Raw genomic sequence first — 21,389 nt, forward strand, 5'->3', positions numbered from 1 at the left:
GTTCTTGGGCACGCACATACTCGTGCCTGGCGTGAGTTTTAAGCCACCGGGTCCGGGACGCGAACCGTGGTCGACTACGTAGGAGTCCAGCGACATAGCCATTACGCTAACTGCTGGTTCCCCCCCCCTTTTTTTTCCCCCAGGTTGGGGTTTTGATAGTTACATTTGTCTATTTTTGATAGTTATATTTTCCTGTTTTTTAAAAAAGAATTATTTCATCTAACGTTTTTATTTACTTGTTTTTTTTATTTGACCGGAGAGGGATAGAGCAAGAGAGAGAGAGAAAGTCAAAGTGGGAAAGCAAGCTGCCGGGTCCAAGATTCAAACTGTGGTCAGCCATGTGGGAGTCCAGAGCCCTTAACCACCACACCACCTGCCGGCCCTACATCTGCCTATCTAATCCACACCCCTGTCAAGATATGGAACTTTTCCATCTCTCTAACAGAGTCACTTGTGCCTCTTCCCAGTCAGCCTCAGTTCCACCTTTTCCTTCCCTCTCTAAGCAGCCTTTCTAGGATTCTGATTTCAGTGAATTTGTGTTTCCTGTTTGAGAACTTAATATAATGGAATCATACAGTCGAGTTGTATGAATGCTACGAGGCATGTACACTCAACGGAGAGAGACAGGGTGAACAGAGGACACCCTCCGTGGGAGATGGGTATGCTGCAGTCCCTTCTCCTCTGTCTCTCCCTCCTTTGAGAATTTTGGGCATGCATGCACCTGTATCCTGTATGTTCCTCAAGCTGTAGGTCTAGCACTCACAGCCTTTGGTACAATCTGGCTGCCTTAGCCACTAGGCCACAGAGCTGGCCTCAGTTAGAGTCTTTTGACATATTTTTTCAATTTGCCAAACCTGTTTCATCATCTCTAATGTAGGCAGAGAGCAATCATGCCACTTGAATATGGTCATTTGAATTAAATGAAATAATGCATGTGAAAACCCTTTGTAGACTCTTAAATGCTACACAGCTGTCCAGTTACTGCTCTTGTTCTTTGAACTCATCATCCTTTCAGTCTGCTAGAATAATGAAGTAACTTCTTTTGTTTTTTTTGTTCTTTTTGATTATTTTTGCTATCGCACCTGTGTACTCACCAGAGAGACAGAGACAAAAGGCGAGAAATCATTCCCCAGGGGGATGGCCATGCCACAGTCCTTTCTCTTCCATTTCTCCTGTCGGGATTTTGGGTACACGTGAAGATGCACCTGGCATGTGTTTCTAGCTGCTGGGTTTGGGGCTGGAACCACGGATGGCAGTGTGGGAGTTCAGCACCTTAACCACTACGCCATTTGTTGGCCTCTGAAGTGACTTCTGTGAATAACAATAATACCTTGTACTTTAATTTTATTTGTTAGACACCCTGTGAGGGTGGGTTGTGATTCCATTTTACAAACAAGACGTAGACCCAGAGAGGTTCAGTGATTTGCCTCTGGTCACATAACCATGCACGATGGATCAGGAACTAGAACCTACATGTTTTCTGCTGTCGTGGAGGGTTCTTTCCAGTAAACCATGTAGTATCAGCATAGTAGTATTCACTAAAACTAAATTGTTCACTGTCTTAATCATGGCTTTATTTGATTTATCATAAGTATTGAGGTGATCCTAGCCTTATCCAGATTTGGGAGGGTGAGTCTGTCTCCCACCTCCAACTCTGAGTTGGGCCAGAGTCGCTCTGGTTTCCCTCCCGCCCTTCCTCGTATCCTAGCTCTTTGCCTTCTCCCCTCTCAGACTCTGCGCTGGTGTTTGAACCTGGGCATCCTGGAGGTGACAGTCTATGCATTCAGCATTGAGAACTTCAAACGCTCCGAGAGTGAGGTAGAAGGGCTGATGGATCTGGCCCGGCAGAAGTTCAGCCGCCTGCTGGAAGAACAGTAAGATGCTGCCAGAGGGGAAACGTGCTCTTCCATCACCTCCAGCCTTACCCTAACCCTCACAACCCTGGTATCTCTAAGGCTTAAAGGGACTCAGTTCTTTTAATGTTAGAGCTCTTTGGCAGCAAATATCAGAAAATGTAGTTTTTCTTTCTTTCTTTTTTTTTCTCCAAAGGGGGCATTTATTTGAGGATATTGAGGGATTTCATAGAATTCAAGGATGAGTATAGCCAGACTCAAGCAAAACTGTACCAGGAATTAAAATCGATTAGGTAGAGCCTCTTCATACTTTCACTTCCTTCCCTCTCCTCAGACTAGCTTTCTTTGCTTCAGAACAATAGCCACATAGAAACTAAATCACTTAACCAGCCGGTCTTCATTCAGGTGTCTATGCCCAGCTTAATAAACGGTGGCCAGGGAGTGAAAGGAAAGGAATGGGGAGGAAGTCACTTTCCGCTGCACGCAATCCCTGAAAAGTGACCGCACTTGCCTTGCAGTCTCTTGGGAGGGACAGGGGATGCCTAAGTGGCCATTAGGGGAAGTATGAGTGTGTAGCTTCAGTACTGCTCTCAGGTGTCGCTAAGTTTAGGCTTTTTTTTTTTTTTTTTTGAGAGGGGGCACGCACATGCTCCTGGTGTGAGTTTAAGCCACCGGGTCTGGGACTCAAACTGCGGTTGACTACATGGGAGTCTAGCGACGTAGCCATTACGTCAACTTCTGGTCTCTAGGCTGATTATTTATTATTTTTAAGAATTATTTTATTTAGAGACCAGCAGTTGGCATGATGGCTATGTTGCTGGACTTCCATATAGTCAACTGCAGTTCAAGTCCAGACCCGGTGGCTTAAACTCACGCCGGGCATGTGTGCGCGCATGCCCAAAATCCTGAGAGGAGAATGGAGGAGAAGGGATTGTGGCATGGCCATACCCCCTGGGGGGTGATTTCTCGCTTTCTGTCTCTCTGTCTCTCTCTGTCTGTCTGACGAGCGCACGCGCCCTATAGCAAAAACCTCTCCCCCCCTAAAAAGAATTATTTTGTTTATCTTTATTTATTTATTTTAATTGACTAGAGAGGGAGAGGGACAGAGAGAGAGAAGAAAAAAGGGAAAAACCAAGCCGCCAGGTCTGGGACTCAAATCTCAGTCATCTATGTGGGAATCCAGTGACCTTAACCACCACGCCACCTGTCAGCCCAGTTTAGGCTTATCTAAGGGAACAAAGCTAGTATGGGGCAAAGAAGAATTTTTTAAAGAGAGAGACCTGCTTGCCAGAGAGAGAAAGCGAGAAATCACCCCACTTGGGGATGACCATGCCACAATCCCTTTCCTTCCATTCTTCTGTTGGGATTTTGGGCACACACACACCTCTTGCATGAGTTTTAAGCCACCAGGTCCGGGAGTCAAACTAGTCAGCCATGTGGGAGTCCAACATCTTAACCACCATGGCACCTGCTGGGCCTGGAGAGAGTTTGTTTTGTTTTGTATTTGTTTTTTTTTCCCTAGGGCACTTGCCCTCGCCAGAAAGATAGAGACAGAAAGCAAGAAATCACTCCCCGGGGGGATGACCACACTGCAATCCCTTCTCCTCCATTCTCCTCTTGGGATCTTGGGCACGCACGCACATGTGCCCGGCATGAATTTAAGCCACCGGGTCTGGGACTCGAACCGCAGTCAACCACATGGGAGTCCAGTGACATAGCCATTATGCCAGCTGCTGGTCCCAGAAAGAGGAATTTTGATGGAGATTGTTTGCTTTCAAGCATGGGGTTCTCATGATCTAGAATTGCCCAGAAACTTCCTTACAACTGTTATCTGCCCGACAACTGTGCACACCAGGACTAGGAAGATGAGCGAATGGAGACGGCTAGAGTTCGGGCATAGATGGGCCCGAGCACCAGCTGGGAAGTGGGTCCGTCACTTCTGTCCCTGTGTGGGCCAGCTGATGGGAAGATAGCCAGGCTTTTCTTTGTCCATATTGGGACAGTGTGACTCTGAGCCACAGATTTTGTTCCTTGTCCCTAGCAGACCTCATGTGGCTTAGGAGTTCACACCCAAGAAGCTGGGAGTGGAGGCATGCGGAGCACACCCCAAGTGTTGGGATTCTTCTGTACCACGCACTAATCTTAGCTTGTTTGTTTGTTGTTGTTTTAGGTTTCTTGCCACAGGTCATGTGTACTTGCCACCGAGAGACAGAGACGGAGAGAGGGCAAATGAGAACTCACTCCCCAGAAGGGATGACCACACTGCAATCCCTTTCTTCTTCATTCTGCTCTTGGGATTTGGGGCAAGCACGCACATACGCCCAGCGCGATTTTGAAGCCACTAGGTCCAAGACTTAAACTGCGATGGGCCATGTGGGAGTCCAGCACCCTAACAATCATGCCATCTTCTGTCCCCAGTCAATAACTTTTTATAGGTGCTTACTATGTGCCATCCCCCAGTCTTAGAAAGTACTTTCATGTAATAGCCGCATTGTCCCATGAGAAAGGTGCTATGAACCCAGTTTCAGAGAGGAGAAAAGTAAAAGCCAGTGATGTTAATGCTTGTATCCTGGTTCACACAGCTATCAGACAGAGCCAGGCGCACACCGGGGCTTTCTGACTGCCACGCTGAGCTTCTGTCCCTACACTGTGCCCTGAGAGATGGGCATCTCACAATTCCTGCTCCAAAGTCCATGGCAGTAGGGCTGCTGCTGAGACCCCTCCGGCTGGTCAGTAGGAGAGACAGTCTAGCCTATCACAGAGCCCTGGCCAGAGCAAGACGAGGCCTCAGCAGTGCTTTTCCAACTACGTGCCACAGGACCACGTAGTTACAAGGAGTGGGCATGGAAAGAACCCACTAGGACTGGAATATAGGATGCTTGTTTGCATTTACCTATTTTATTAGGGTGTCTGAAAAGTCACGATGTAGTTTTTTTTTTTTTTTTTCTTTTTTTGGAGAGGTTTTTTGTTATAGGGCACATGCGCTCGCCAGACAGAGAGAGACATAGAGACAGAAAGCAAGAAATCACCCCCCAGGGGGGATGGTCACGCCGCAATCCCTTCTCCTCCATTCTCCTCTTGGGATCCTGGGCATGCATGCACACGCGCCCAGCGTGAGTTTTAAGCCACCGGGTCCGGGAGGTGAACTGCAGTCGACTACGTGGGAGTCCAGCGACATAGCCATTACGCTAACTGCTGGTTCCCATGATGTATTTTTCTATGCAAGAAGATTTCATGACTTTTCTAGCCATCAATAAATATTGGGCTTTTTTTTTTTTTTTTTTTTTTAATTTTTAAAAGAGGTTTTGGAGGCCTGTAGGTGGTGTGGTTAGGGGCACTGGACTTCACATGGCTGACCACGGTTCAAGTCCAAGACCTTGCTTTCTCACTTTCCCTCTCTCTCTCACTCTGTCCCTCTCTGGACAAATTTAAATAATTAAATAAAGTTAAATAATTCTTTAAAAAAAAAATTTTTTTTTGCATTAGGGCATGTGCACTTGCCGGAGAGAGAAAGAGACAGAGACAGTGAGAGAGAAAGTGAGAATCCACCTCCCATGGGGAATGACCACACTGCAGTCCCTTCTCCATTTTCCTCTTGGGATCTTGGGCACACACGCACATGCACCCAGCACGAGTTTGAAGTCCCGGGTGGTCGGCCATGTGGGAGTTTAGCAACGTAACTGCTATGCCATCTGCTGGCCCCTATGTGAGGTTTCTTTATAGATGAGATTTGAACAAGGAGTTCTTTGGCCAAAAGAAAGTCGGAAAAGCCCCACCTCACTGAGTGTCATCAGTTCTAGTGAAGAGAAGAGCCTGTCCTTGGTCTCTCAGCAAGCTAGTAGCAGGGCTGGGTTAGGAACCTAGACCTCCTGACTCCTCTGCAGACCTCACCGAAGTCCTGCCTGCTGTGTGCACATAAGCACTCTCACGTACCCGTTCTCACTTCACACGAGCCTGTGAGGGTAGTATGAGGGATGGTTGTCACCCCTAGTTTACAGGCATACGGGGTGGGTAGAGACTGAGGCTCAGAGAGTCTAAGTGTTTATGCAAGGTCCAATAGTAGGCGAGGCACTCAGACTTGAGTTTAGCTATTCCTGCTTATATCTTGCCTCAATTTGACTATACATTTGTCTACTATAGTGCCAGCAGATTCTCAAAAAGAAGTGATTGGATCTTGCTGCAGGAGCCTTGAGGGGATATGGAGGAGGGCTATGTAGGGTGGGTAGGCCGTGGCCTTCAGCTCTGGGTCGAGGCCCTCTAGGACCTGCCAGGTCTCCCCAGCCCACAGCACACCTCTCAGTGGTCGGCTCCCACTTTCTAAACATGAGGCATTCAGGTTTTCCGTGGCATTCCCAGGTGAGGGAAGCTGGGTGAGTAAAGCACATTCGCTCTCACTGTACGCAGGGTTTGGGGCTTACTGTGTGGAAGGAGTCTAATGCCGCGATTAAGGGACAGGCTCTCGTGGCAGACTTCCTAGGTTCAAATCTGGTTCTCTGTTCACCAGCTGCCTGAACAAACGAGCTAACCTCGTGTACCCCAGTGTTCTTGCTCGTAGAAGGGGAAGAGTAATAGTCCGTCCCAGAGGTTGGTGTCAGGACCGTGCTGGCTCAGGTGACACACTTATTCCAGTGCCCGGCTTGGTAAATGTACAGTTAGCGAGGGGTCGTGATTATCGTCCTTCACCAGAATGGAAACAGCAAAGTAACTCCGCTCCAGCCGTTGAGCTTACCGAGCTTACGGGTGTCAAACAGAACAGTGAGCTGAACTGCAGCTTGCTGACCAGGACAGGAGGCCATGTCCTGTGTGGTCAAGGGTCTCAGTCTTGACACGGCATTTGATGACCGCAGCCCTGGTGGTCCAGTCCCACTCACCTTCCTAGCCCCCGTGCTGTCTGACCGTCCTGTCCGCGCCTGCAGTCCTCTCAGGCTTGCGGAGGGATGCAGCCATACACGTGGAGGAGTGCCCGGCACGGAGGAAAGCGCTCAGAAGCCGGAGTTGTCTGATCCGAGCACCGTGCTTTCCCTGGCTCAGCAGGTACTTGTCCCATCCGGCCTCCTTTTCCTGGCCAGGGAGAAGCTGCAGAAGTATGGGGTGTGTATCCGGGTCCTGGGTGATCTGCATCTGTTGCCCTTGGATCTCCAGCAGCTGATTGCACAAGCTGTGCAGGCCACTAAGAACTACAACAAGTAAGTTCCGGTCTCCCCCAGGGACCTGAGTCCGTGACACCCGCCGGCCCCAGGGAGACATCGAAGACCTTCCTTGCTCTGCACTTAGTGCAAGAAGCAATGAGGGAGTGGTGTGGGAGGCTTAAGCGACGTCCTCGTGCCGTCTGCAGGGCGGCCCAGACAGTTCTGCAGCCCTGCTGTACCCGTGCAGGCTCACATGCAGCTTCCCGTCCACTGCCTGCTTCACATGCCCCTCTAAGTGTACAGAGTTTGTCTTTTTACATAACGAAGGGGTGGTGTGTGGGAAGGCAGTAGTCCTGATCCCTGTCTCTCTGAACACAGATTCTCTTTTTTCTTTTAATTTTTAATTTTTTTTTTATTTTAATGTGCTCTAAGGCGCCTGCACTCACCACAGAGAGGCAGAGAGAGGGAAAATAAGAGAGCCCACACCATAATCCTTTTCCCTCTTGAGAGTTTGGGCACACATGGAGGCCTAGTGTGTTTTTCAATCCCACGGGCATCCAGGACTCAAACTAGAGCCAGCCGTTTCCACAGCACCTGGCTGGCCCTGAAAGTAGGTCCTTTAGATGTGACATTGGAATGCACCGTGCTTGGCGGTGGGCTTGCCCTGCATCAACTCTTCCTGTTCTGTTCTGCTTGTGCTGGTTTCACAGAGGACTCCCGTCTCCTGCAAGCTGGTTAGCAGTAGAGGGTCGGAGGGCAAGAAGGGTCATTTAGTACATTGTCTTATAAAACTAATAACATGTTTACTCCAAGAAAACAGCACCAAAAGCTCAGAATCTCAGCTTGTAGAGCTATCCTCAGGTAACATTTAGGGTGTGCTTATTCCTTTAGGGGAGGGCGCCCTGTCATCAGTGACTCCACCAGTCCTTGTGCCTTTTGGTAAAGGACTCTGTTCTTCCCTCAGGTGTTTCCTAAACGTCTGCTTTGCATACACCTCCCGTCACGAGATCAGCAATGCTGTGAGAGAGATGGCCTGGGGTGTGGAACAAGGCCTGCTGGATCCCAGGTACCCTGAGTGGTTTCATGCTAACGGGTAGAGAGCAGGTGTGCCCCAGGCTTCGCACCCCCTCTCGTGCTGTTTACTTGGCCAGAGGTCAAATCAGGGATGCATGTGGAGAGATTTGGGGGAATTCCCCACACTTAAGGGTTGGGTTATTATAGCCTGCCTCAGAACTTGCCTCAGTTTACCACACACTAAGAACCTCAGAGAAGCAGCAAAGTGGGTCCCAGGGCTGTATCATTCAATGAAAAATGACATCCTCCCGGGGCCAGCAGGTGACTCGGTGGTTGAAGTGCTGGACTCCCACATGGTCAACTGCCATTCCGTCCCTGGACTCAGTGGTCTGGGGACCACAGCGTGTGTGCGGGCTCAGGGTCCCAGGAGGAGACGGGGGGAAGGGATTGTGGTATGGCCGTCCCCTGTGGGGTGTAATTTCTCACGCTCCCTTTCTGTCTCTCACCAGTGAGCTCATGTTCCCTATAGCAAAAACCTAAAAAAGAAAAAAGAGGAAAAGACCTCTTTTTAAATTAAAAAAAAAAAAAAACCTTCTTGGCCCTTTTGCACTGTTTTTTCAATAATGTTTTTTCAAGAATTTACTTTGTTGCAGGTAGAGTCTTTTAGGCCCCTGTGTTAGTTTCATACAAGAGTAAGGTATTTTTCAGGGCCAGCAGATGGGGTAGCAGTTAGTTAGGTCACTGGACTCCCACACAGCCGATTGTGGTTTGAGTCCTGGACCCAGTGGCTTGAAAATTATGCCAAGTACATGTGCGTGTGTGCTTGAGATCCCAGGAGGAGAAGGGATTGCGGTGTGGCCAACCCCCCTGGGGAGTGATTTCTCGCTTTCTATCTCTGTCTCTCTCTGTCTTTCTGGCGAGCGCACACGCCCTATAGCGAAACCTCCAAAAAAATAAAAAATAAGTGTGTATTTCCTGACTCATGAAACTCTGGTAAAGGAAACAGACACTAGTAAAGATTACACTATACACATTATGTATAAGACCTATATTAAACATATATAGTGTATAATAAGACATTTTCCCTCCCTGGCCAGTGCGCGCCCTATAGCATCATCATAGTTATGACAACTGTTATAAAGGCATTGGTGCAAGGGACACGAATTTCTTTTTCTTTCTTTCTTTTTTTTTTTTTGTAGAGGTTTTTCTTTTTTGCTATAGGGTGTGTGCATGCGCCAGACAGACAGAGAGAGGCAGAGAGACAGAAAGCGAGAAATCACCTCCCAGTGGGGATGGCCACGCTGCAATCCCTTCTCCTCCGTTCTCCTCTCAGGATCTTGGGCACGCACACACACGTGCCCAGTGTGAGTTTTAAGCCACTGGGTGCGGGATGCAAACTGCGGTCAACTTCATGAGTGTTCAACGACACAGCCATTATGCTAACTGCTGGTCCCAGGGAAAAGAATTTCTAATAAGAGGCCCATTTGCGGTTGCCCCGCAGTAGGGCCTCCTGTGCAATGCTGGAGCCAAATGGAAGGGCTGGATCAGATCCTGGGTTGACCTGAATATACCAGGTACACCTGGGATCCTGCCTGGGAGGCTGGGGAAACATCACAGCATAGCAAGACTATTTTGGAGGTTTCTCTTTTTCTCTGTCATGAAAGATAGAAACTTAAAAAAAAAAAAAAAAAAAGATGGCAGGAGAATGGAGAAGGGATTATGATGTGGCCATTCCCCTCAGCGGGTGCTTCCTCTCTCTGTTGAGTGCATGTTTCCTCTAGCAAATTAAAAAGAAAAAAAAGTGGGACCAGCAGATGGCATAATGGTTATATCGCTGGACTCCCACATAGTCAACCATGGTTTAAGTCCCTGACCCAGTGACTTAAATCTCATGCCAGGTGTGTGTATGCGCTTGCCCAAAATCCCAAGAGGAGAATGGAGTAGATGGGATTGTGGCATGGCCATCCCCACTGGGGGGGGGGTTCTCACTTTCTGTGTCTCTGTCTCTCTCTGGTGAGGACATGTGCCCTATAGCAAAAATCTCTCAAAAAAATAAAGTATAGGGACCAGCAGTTAGCGTAATGGCTATGTCTCTGGACTCCCATATAGTCGACTGTGGTTCGAGTCCCGGACCTGGTGGCTTAAACTCACACCAGGCACATGTGCATGTGTGCTCAAGATCCCTGGAGGAGAATAGAGTAGAAGAGATTGCAGCGTGGCCATCCCGCCGGGGAGTGATTTCTCGCTTTCTGTTTCTCTCTCTGTCTCTGTCTTTCTGGCGAGCGCACATGCTCTGTAGCAAAAACCTCTCTAAAAAAATAAAAATAAAAATAAAATTAAAAAAGTATAATGAGAGGAATGGACCCGGTAGGGAATTTTTCCTCCAGAAAATGATAAGCAACATCAGAAGGAAGAATAAATCATAACTAGGGAAAAAGGCAGAAATGTGAGGAGCTTCTTGGTTGCAAGAAGACCATTAGAATAATTCAATAGAGAGTGCCTAGAAGAAAGCTTGGAGGTGGTGGATTTGGGATTTGGACTTATGCAACACTGGGTAGCGCTGCCTTCACTGTGCTAGGGATCCCTGGAGAGGAACCGGTTTAAGGAAGGGAGCGAGAAACTTGGTCTTGGGTTTACTGGTAGTCCCCAACCTACAATGCTTCAGCTTACTATTTTCTACTTTACAGTGGCCTTGTTTGGGATTTTTGTTTTTCTTTGTTTTGTTTTGGTAATTTTTGCTCTAGGGCACCTGCGTTCCCCAGAAAAAGAGAGAGAAAGTGAGAAATCACCCCTCCCCACACACAGAGAGGGCCATGCCACAGTCCCTTATCCTCCCTTCTCTTCTTGGAATTTTGGGCACACACGCATGCACACAGCATGTTTTTCAAGCCTCTGGGTCCAGGACTTGAACTGTGTAGTCAGCTGTGTAGAATCCAGATGTCTTAATCACCACGCCACCAGGTAGCCCCATTATCAGGGTATTAAACACATTTTTTTTGGCTCAGCTGAAGTAATTCACTGGACGCTGATGCTTGGAAGGCCGAGGCCACAAGGGAGACTCAGGTCTGATTCCCCACCCACCCTGAAAGGTAGGCACAGTGTTAGATGCATATTGTCCCAGATGCTCAGGGAGTGCTCACTTTCCCTCTCTCTGTCTCTCTCTCTCCTGTGAATACATGCACCATGTAACAAATTAAAACAAAATAAGTGTTATGTTTGTCTTTTTAAAAATTTTTTTGGAGAGGTTTTCGCTATAGGGTGCGTGCACTCGCCAGAAAGACAGAGAGCCAGAAAGACAGAGAGACAGAAAGGCGAGAAATCACTCCCCGGGGGGGGGGGGGGGGGGTGGCCACGCCGCAATCCCTTCTCCTCCATTCTCCTCTCGGGATCTTGGGCACGCACGCACACACGCCCGGTGTGAGTTTAAGCCACTGGGTCTGGGACTCGAACCGTGGTCGACTACTTGGGAGTCCAGTGACATAGCCATTACGCCAACTGCTGGTCCTATGTTTGTCTTTTTAGACTTAGTTCTTTTTTTTTTTTTCTCCCAAGAGATTTTTGCTATTGGGTGTATGTGATTGCCAGAGAGAGAGAGAGACAGAGGGAAGGAAAGTGAGAAACCTCCCCCTCTGGGAGGGATGACCATGCCACAATCCCTTTTCTTCCCTTCTCCCCAGGATTTTGGGCACACATGTACACACACACATGCTTGAGTTGTAAGCGACCAGGTCTGGGACTTGAACCATGTTCGACTATGCAGGAGTCCAGTGACGTAACCACTACGCCATCAGCTGGTCCCTAGACTTTGTTTTTTGTTTGTACACATGAACGAGTGTTTGAGAGTGTTTCACACTGTGTATTTATGAAACTTGCCTTTTTCATTTAAGATTATATGTTGGGCATCTTTTCAAAATAACAGATTTATCTTTATTAAAGAAAGTTACCTAGGGTTACATCAAATTTTTGTGTAAAAAGATATATGCATTTTAGAAAACAAGATGTTTTAAGTAAGGACAACATGTGGTCTAGTGGATGTACCTGGTTTTAGGCCTGAACTAAATGACTTCGGATAAACTATTCATCCTTCTCTGAGCTTCAGTTTCCTTATTTATAAAATGAGGAGGACCAGCAGGTGGCGTGGTGATTAAGGCACTGGACACTCCCACATGACCAACTGTGGTTCGAGTCCCAGACCTGGTGGCTTGCTTTCTTACTTTCTCTCTCTCTCTCTCTGCTTCTCTCTGGTCAAGTTAAAATGAGTGAATGAATAAATAAAAAGTTAAATAAATAATTCTTTTTAAAAATACAAGGATAGAAATAACTTCTATAGTTATGAGGACTGAACATCATTCACTAACTTAGCATGCTTTTGTTAAGGGCCTTCTGTGTTCCAGGCAGTACTAGCCAGTGTATCTGATGGTGAACTAGGGTGGGAAGTCTCACATATGGAGCTCATCATAATACCACAAAGACGGATGTGTTTCTCTTTGTCTGTTCTCGCTTACTTCAGTGACATCTCTGAGTCTCTGCTTGATAAGTGCCTCTATACCAACCGCTCTCCTAACCCTGACATTTTGATACGGACTTCCGGGGAAGTGCGGCTGAGCGACTTCTTGCTCTGGCAGGTGGGTAGTTCTGTTTGTGTTAGGCTGGAAACTGTGGATCACCCCCTCTCCTAGCCATGCTGGGACCATGGAACTGGGGGTGGGGAGCTAAAACCTGGAGAATGGCTCCAGGCTGTTCCTGATGAGATCTGCTCTCCCTTCCTCATCTGTCCCTGGCTTTGTGAGCCTGTGTGGTTCTCTTGAAAGTGCAAGGCATCTAGAGGGAAAACCAAGGCCATCCATCTGTACTGAAAGTTTCCCTCGTGCCCTTGTACAAGGAACAAGACCTTGGCCATGCATCTCTGAGCATAAGCTCCTGCCGTGGTGACCTGCCACGGACCCCGACACCCCTAGGCCAGAACCTCGCTTTGCAGTTTCTAGTCTCTCCCCATCACAATAAGGGGCTGCAGCTCAGCAGGTGTGGGCCTGGGGGGATGTAAAGCACGTGTAGACTCTGTCCTGGGCGTGCTGCTGTTGCCTCTTAGCTCAGCTACCCCAGCACAGGCAGGCCTCAAGTCCTCTATCGAGGGGCTAGACACTGGCACAGCAAAACACGATGCTCTGCGAGAATGACCCGCATGAGAAGGTTGCACATTTGCATCCGGAGACCGCCTTCAGTGTGCAAGGCTAGCTGGGGGTGGATCATGCATCATAACGTGGTGGGGATGCTGGTTCTCTCTCACAAGGGAGAAATAAACTTTTAAAAACTAAGAAATAGGGGGCAGAAGGTGGGACTCCCACATGGCTGATCGTAGTTTGAGCCCTGGACCCGGTGGCCTGACAGTCCCACTGTGCACGTCTGCATCCATGCTGAGTCCTGAGAGGAGAATGGAGGAGAAGGGATTGCTGCGTGGCCATTTCCCCGGGGAATGATTTCTCACTTTCCCTCTGCTGTCTTTTAGGTTAGTACACCCTCTGGCCAAAACCTAAAATAAATAAATAAATAAGATATAAAAACTGGGGCCAGCAAATAGCATGGTGGTTAAGGTGCTAGATTCCACATAGGTGACCCTAGTTCAAGTCCCAGATCTGGTGACTTGAAAATCACTCTGGGTGCATGTGCATGCTCATGCATGCCCAAAATCCCAGAAGGAGAATGGAGGAGAAGGGATTGCAGTGTGGCCGTTTCCCCGGGGGATGATTTCTCACTCTCTTACTCTCAGTCTCTCTCCAGTACAGCGAATGTACACACCCTATGGCAATAACCCAAAAAAGAAGGAAAGAGAAATGTAAAAAGCAGACCTTTGTTTTAGAAGCAAAAAACGCTCACACATTTATTTGGGGTTGATAATCCCTAGACCCTGTCAGATTGGCCCTTGGTAGTACCTGACTAGGGGAAGATGTCACTCAAGGAGAGGTGGATGGGACAGACTCAGCTTGTCAGCGGCTCACATGCGACGCCTCCAGAACAGCTTGTGAACCTCAGTCTAAACATTGTGCTAGCTGTCAGCTACTGAAGGCCCTTAGTCTCTGGCTGCCCTGAGACAGGCATGGTATGTACCCTCATGGCCCACTCTGCTCGGATCCCATCTGGAAAGTGTGTTTCTCAGCACCGAGCCCAGGAGACCACGCTGGTAGACTAGAGGACTCAGCAGTTGGGCCACCTAGACAGCAAGGAATGCGCAAAGGACAGTGGTCTGGGGAAGCAGGCAGGTGAGTTTATTCCCTCAGAAAAAACATGTTGACCTCCTCTTCTGTGTGGGAAATACTGCAGTGATTAGTCAGAAATAATCCCTACTGTCTTGAAACTTAATAGTTTGTTGGCAAAGACAAACTTTGAACAAGTCGTTACAACCTTGGCAACAGATAACAGGCAGCCCTAATCTCTCCTTCAAATATTTGAAAGAATGTCACTTTGAAGAAGAAACAACTTGTTCCAGAGAAAATACCTGAGACCTTGGTGGGAGTTGCGGCAAGGTGACATTGGTCCAGCATAACAAGCTATCCGGCAACTTAAGTTATCCCCCATGAGGGACCGAATTCCACACTGCTAAAGGTATCAGGCAGATACTGTCAAGAATGTTCCAGAAGCAATTCTTACATCAGTGATGATTATCGAAGCTCGCCCAACTGTGCACTCCGCTTTATGTACTTTGTCTCCTTTCATCTTCATGGCACCCTAAAAACTGGTATTCTGGGTACCAATTTGACCCTTGAGGAAACCAAGGTCCAGGGAGATAAAATAACTCCCCCAGCTCAACTAGATGGTAAATGGTGGAGCCAGAACTCAGAACCAGGCAGTCTGGCCCCAGAGCCCACGCCCATAGCCCTTGTGGCATACTGCTACTTAAAAATAACAATGGCAGCTACCATTTGTGTGGTGCTGGCTTTTACAGTCTGTCTCCCCGATGACCTCTATGGGCAAGAGCCAATAACATAATCCAGATGTTATTTCATAGTCCTAAAATTGGCTCTTACAAAAATCCTGTTGGAAATGTCGACCTAGTCTTGTCTCAGTTCTGCTTTACCACAGGCAGGTGATCTGTCTGCCTCAGATGACCCTGCCCCCTTAGTGAGTGACCCGGGACTGGCAGTGGAGGAGCTCCAGCTCAGAGAGCCTGTGCCATCGTCTCTGGGCTGCCCCATCGGAGGACCGCCCAGGGTGTAGTTCAGCTGTGCATCACTAACCCGTACCCTCTTCACCTCTACCTTTCCAGACCTCCCACTCCTGCCTCGTGTTCCAGCCCATCCTGTGGCCAGAGTACACATTCTGGAACCTCTGCGAGGCCATTCTGCAGTTCCAGACGAACCATAGCATGCTTCAGGTAAGAATTCAGGACTGGCCTGATTGGATAGGATGGAAATAAAGGTAAGCATTGGAGCCAACCAGTGATGTGGCTGGGGAAGCTGGATCCCACATGGCCAACTGTGCAGTGCAAGTCCCAGACCCAGTGGCTTGACAAACACTCCAGGGTGTGTGTGTGCCCAAAATCCTGAGAAGAGAACGGAAGAGAAGAAGTTGCAGCATGGCGACCCCCTAGGAGGTGCTTTCTCACTTTCCCTTTCTGTCTGTCTCTCTCTCTCCAGTGAGTACACGCATGCTGTATGAATTTTTAAAAAGTTAGCCTTATCTACTAGTGTCAACACTTCTTAGTAAGTGCCCTAATGATGATAGGAGCTGAGTATTTACTGTCGCATTTAATGTTCCCAAGAACCCAGAGGAAGAGACTTTATTAACCCCCACATCAAATGAGTAAGTGAGTTAGTCGAGGACAGATAACCAATAAAAGACAGTAGGGTTAAGCTATAAGGGCTGTGTGTGCGTGTGTCTGTCTGTCTGTGTGTGTCTGTCTCTTTTTTCTTTTTTGTGTTTTTTTTTTCTTTCCTTTTTGATTTAGAGTTTTTTAAAAAATTTACTACAAGTCTTTGAGCTCTTAAAGACCCATGGAAAGGCGTCTCAGAGATTAGCCATTATTCCTTGAAGATATTAGCCTAATAAAAGATTGTAACTGTGGAAGTGCACAAAATCCAGGCCTATTCCAGGAGGAATGAAAAACAAGATAACATTCTCTTAACGTTGTCTTTCTGTTGCGTAGAAACATGTTGTGCCAATGCTTGAAGTTCTGCTTTCAGTTGGTGTTTTTGGAGAGATTTTTGCTATAGGGTGCATGCACTCGCCAGAAAGAGAGACAGGGAGACAGAAAGTGAGAAATCACCCCCCAGGGGGGATGGCCACTTGGGATCTTGGGCACGCACGCATACATGCCTGGCGTGAGTTTAAGCCACCGGGTCCAGGACTCAAACCGTGGTCAGTTACATGGGAGTTCAGCAACATAGCCATTATGCTAACTGCTGATCCTGTTCTGCTTTCAATTTTGATCACCAGGTTTTGAAACTGGTTCCATTAGGAGACAGTTTTTGTCACCTGCCTCTGACTAGGACTCTCAGTGAGAATGGTGGTATGCGTGGTGGTGTCTGGTATGGCACTTGAATGATTCTGTTATTTTCTTATTTAAGCCTCCTGACAATCCAGTAAGCTTGGTGTCCTCGTTTTTTAGATATAGAAACAGAGAGACTAAGTAACTGCCCCAAGGCCACAGAACTGGGACCTGAAAAAGTCTTAGTTGGTGCTGCTTCTTGAGTCTGGAGTGACAATGGCCAGGAGGAAATGAGGATGTAAATCGGGGCTTCTCAGTCCCATTGGTATCAGAGTCCCTTTGGAAAATCTAATGCAAGTCAAAGACTTTCTCTTTTAAAAAATTGCAGACTGGGGACCAGCAGTTAGCGCAATGGCTGTGTTGCTGGACTCCCATGTAGTCGACCGCGGTTCAAGTCCCAGACCCGGTAGCTTAAACTCACGCCGGGCGCGTGTGCGTGCGTGCCCAAGATCCCGAGAGAAGAATGGAGGAGAGGAGATTGTGATGTGGCCATCCCCCCTGGGGGGTGATTTCTCGCTGTCTCTCTGTCTCTCTCTGTCTGGTGAGTGCACACGCCCTATACCAAAAAAAAAAAAAAATAAAGAAAACACAAAAAACAACAACATCAACAACAAAATTGCAGACTGGGCCAGCATGTGGTTTGGAAGTTAAGGTGCTAGATCCCATATGGCCGACTGTGCTGTTCAGAGTCCTGGACCCAGTGGCTTTCCGTGTGTGTGCATGCATGCCCAAAGTCCTGAAAGGAGACGAGGAGAAGGGATTGCAGCATGGCCATCCTCCCTGGGGGGTGATTTCTCACCTTCCTTCTCCCTCTTTCTTTCTGTGTCTCTGGAGAGTGCACATGTGCTATAGTAAAAAAAAAAAACTTTAAAAAGGAGAGTTGGGGACTGGAAGGTGACTTGGTGGTTAAAGCACTGGCCTCCCTCCACCGACCACAGTTCAAGTCCCAGACCTAGTAGCTTGGTTTCTCACTTTCCCTGTTGTCCCTCTCTCTGGTCAATTTAAAAATAATAATAAATAAAATGAAATAAACCTGGAACCAGCAGGTGGTGTGGTGGTTAAAGGCACTGGATTCCCACATGGCTGACAGCAGTTCGAGTCCCAAACCTGGCAGCTTGCTTTCTCACTTTCTTTCTGTCCCTCTCTGGGAAAATTTAAATTGAAATAAACAAATGAATAAATAAAGTCAAATTTTTAAAAATTAAATAACTCCTTTTTAAAACTTGCAGATCACAGGCCAGCAGGTGTCAGGGAGGTTAAGGCAACTGGATCTCACATGGCTGACCGCGTGGTTCAAGTCTGGGACCTAGTGGCTTGAAAAACATGCTGGGTGTGTGCACCTACATGCCCAAAATCCCGAGGAGAGTGGAGAAGAGATTGTGGCATAAGCATCCTCCCCAAGGGATGATTTTTCTTTTTTTTTTTTCTCTTTGTCTCTCTCTGGTGAGCACATGTACCCTAGAGCAAACTAAAAAAAAAAAATGCAGATCAAACGCATGGAATTTTGCATATATTGCACATTCTCACTCAAATACATAGAATACTTTCAGGGGGCTCATGTAACCCCTAAAACCTGACCACAGGTCCCAAGTCCAGAGCTCCTGTTAGAAGCCAATCAAATCATGAAGGTTTCATCATGTCTTTTATCAGTTTCCTCTCAGACTATGAGGAAATCGAAAGAAGTTTAGAACGAATGGAAAGAAAACCAGTAATTATCCACTATTAAACCTCCCAGTAAAAAACTTTTGTTACCTTTGTTTCTTACGGAAAACTTTCTGAAATGTACCTGGACGTAATTCCTCGACATCTGCTACATACCCAGCACTTGCCGATGGTGACGGGAATAACCACGATCTGACGGCGACTACTACCTCCAAGCACGTCACGACACAGCAGTGCCCTGTGCTCCAAGCTAGGTGGTCCCAGAGTACCTGGCTTTGAGATTCTTGTGTATGTCCCAGTGTCCTCCCTCTCTCATTACCTACTGCTTTCAATGGGTAATTTTATTTTTAAAAGAATTCTTTTATTTAACTTTAATTATTTATTTTAATTTGACCAGAGAGGGACAGAGCGAGAGAGAGAAAGAGAAATTGAGAAAGCAAGCCGCCAAGTCCAGGACTTGAACTGTGGTCGGCCATGTGGGAGTGCAGTGCCCTTAACCACCACGCCACCTGCTGGTCCCTATAATTTTATAGCACCCATTTACTGTTTTTAATCAGCTGTGGGTGAGGAAACCAATTAATCAAGCTTGTTAGAATGACGTGCATAGTGAGAGTGAGCTGGCTCCGCATGAAACCCAGAGGAGTCCGATGCATAAGCTTTTGTGTATGAGTATCCTTTAAAAAAAAAAAAAAAAGAAGAACTTTTTTTTTTAATTTGACGAGGTGGGGGGACAGAGAGAAAGCTGCCAGGTCCAGGACTCGAGCAATGGTTGGCCATGTGGGAGTCCAGCACCTTAACCACCACCCCACCTGCCACAGCCCCATGTATGAGTATTTTTCTCTCTCATTTGACTGCTTCGAAGCCTTTTACAGTAATTTCACGTTTCTCAGATACTTTGCGCATGGTTGTTAGAGAAGTTACTTCTATTCCTTCCATCAATATTTAGGGAATATCTACTACGAATCAGGCACTGTATGAAATACAGGAGAGTCAGCAGTTAACTGTTCAGACAGGTTCTACACCCTCATGGAGCTTATATTCGAAGTTAAAGAGATAAACAGTAAGTAAGAAAGCAAATACCTGAGATAGTTTCCAGTTTTATGTACCATGAAGACTCATAGAGTGGTGAGCCTGGGGGAGTGCGAGGACACTGAGGTTATAAAGTTTAGGTCTTGAACATAAACAGAGGTCAGCATGGGGGCCAGCAGGTGGCATGGTGCTTAAGGTGCTGGACACTCCCACGTGGCCAACCACTGTTCGAGTCCTGGACCCTGGTGGCTTGCTTTCTCACCTTCCCTCTCTCGCTCTGTGTCTCTCTGGTCAAATTTAAAAATAATAATAATAATAATAATAATAATAATAATAATAAGGAATAAATAAAATAAATAATTATTTAAAAAACAAAGGCCAGCATGACTGAGGGAGAAAGGCAGGGGGTGATGCTAGAGTAGAAGGCAGGCTGATTGCGCAGGGTCTTGGGGCCATGGCAGCAAACTAGAAGGATTTTAATCAGCGGAGTGACAGGATCTGATTTGCATTTTGTACAAATCACTTAAGCATTTCAGAGGACAGGAGTCAAAGCCAAGAGACCAAACTCCTGCAGTAGTCCAGGTGAGAGAGGGTACGCCTCAAGGTAGGGAGGTGGGGCCAGGAGGTGGCATAGTGGTTACATTGCTGGACTCCCACTTGACCGACTGTGGTTTGAGTCCCAGACCTGATGGCTTGAAAATCATGCCGGGCACATGGCATGTGGGCTTAAGATCCCAGGAGAAGGGGTTGTGGTGCAGCCATCACCCCCGGGGGGTAATTTCTCACTTTCCCTCTCACTGTCTGTCTCTCTCTCCAGCAAGTGCATGTCCCCTATGGCAAAAACTTCTTAAAAAACAAAAACAAAACAAGGTAGGGAAGTGCAGAGGGGAAGGGGTGCAGGTGGGAGCACAGACACGACAGAAATAGGGCTGACACCGCTGTGCAGCAGTTAGGTGTTGTGCGTGGGGAGCTGGACCCCACGTGGCCGGCCGCAGTCAAGTTCTGGCCCTGGGGACTTGCGTGATACAGGGGATGGAGAAAAGGAAGAAACGTCATTGTGGCAGGACCAGGCCACATTTGGGGGTGCTTTCTCTCTCTCTCCCCTTCTTTATCACATGCCCTGTGACAATAAAAAAAGGAAGAGAAGAAAACAGAAACAGATGAAACTTAGTATACCAAGGTGATAACATAGCCCCCCAGAGAAAGGAATTTCTTCAGGTTAGCTGAATACAGTGACCTGACTTGGTATTCTTTTTATTTTATTTTAGATTTTTGCTATAGGACGCATGCACTCACTGGAGGGAGACAGAGGGAAAGTGAGAAATCACCACCTGGTGAGGGTGCCTATGCCACAGTCCATTCTCTTCCACTCCTCCTGGGATTTCTGGCACACTCACGTGCCAAGCAGGTTTTTCAAGCTGCTGAGTCCAGGACTTGAACCACTCGCTTGGCGATGTGAGACCCAGCACCTTCACCACCATGCCACTTGCTGGCCCTATACACTTTAGTAGCATATATTCTATGGATAATACAAGCTGAGAAGCAGACTCAGACATTACTGAAGAGGTGTATCGTCAGTGGCGGCGTCAGTAGTGTAATCCCGAGCCGCTTGTACGCTCTTTGTACGACAAAGCAAAGAAATACAAATATTAACAGCACGAGGAGCCAAGACATGTAGCTGAAGCCTGGACAGTTGAGCAGGGTCTGGGCTAGGGTGGACCGTGTTTGAGGATAGCTCCGGTAAGGCTCCATTTCGTACCTGTGAATCATAGCTGCGAACATTACTGAGCTGTTACCACACGCCAGGCATCCTTTCTTTACACGGGTTCTGTGACGTGCTGTAAGGCATGTACTGTTATTAGAGTGAGAAAACCAGCGTTCTGACAGGTACTGGCTGTACTGAAGCCTTTCTAGCAGGACCACTGGGTTTCTGGCCAGGCTTTCTCTACCCAGGAGCACTCAAAGCTGTTTCCAAAAATCTTGGCTCCGCAGCAGAAGCGCTAAGGAGAGAACCCGGACTAATAACATCCTTACCGGGACCAGCAGATGGCGTAGTGTTTACATTGCCGGAGTCCCACATAGTCAACTGCGGTTCGAGTCCTGGACCTAGCTGCTTAAAATTCATGCCAGGGAGGCCGGCAGGTGGTGTGGTGGTTAAGGGTGCTGGGTTCCCACATGGCTGACTGCGGTTTGAGTCCCGGACCTGGTGGCTTGCTCTTT

General features: G+C 47.6%; 1 protein-coding gene across 3 annotated transcripts in view; it reads left to right on the plus strand.

Moving 5' to 3' along the window:
- Positions 1–21,389, plus strand: part of DHDDS (dehydrodolichyl diphosphate synthase subunit) — a 33,559-nt gene that overhangs the window by 6,882 nt on the left and 5,288 nt on the right. For all 3 annotated transcript variants that reach the window (XM_006159445.2, XM_006159444.3, XM_027776144.1), the window contains exons 4-8: positions 1,732–1,874; positions 6,923–7,039; positions 7,947–8,048; positions 12,507–12,621; positions 15,258–15,365. In XM_006159445.2, coding sequence (XP_006159507.1) covers positions 1,732–1,874; positions 6,923–7,039; positions 7,947–8,048; positions 12,507–12,621; positions 15,258–15,365 — 585 coding nt within the window. The remainder of the gene's footprint in view (positions 1–1,731; positions 1,875–6,922; positions 7,040–7,946; positions 8,049–12,506; positions 12,622–15,257; positions 15,366–21,389) is intronic.

The sequence above is a fragment of the Tupaia chinensis genome, unplaced genomic scaffold (assembly GCF_000334495.1).
Source record: "Tupaia chinensis unplaced genomic scaffold, TupChi_1.0 Scaffold000628_1, whole genome shotgun sequence".
Lineage (NCBI taxonomy): Eukaryota > Metazoa > Chordata > Mammalia > Scandentia > Tupaiidae > Tupaia > Tupaia belangeri.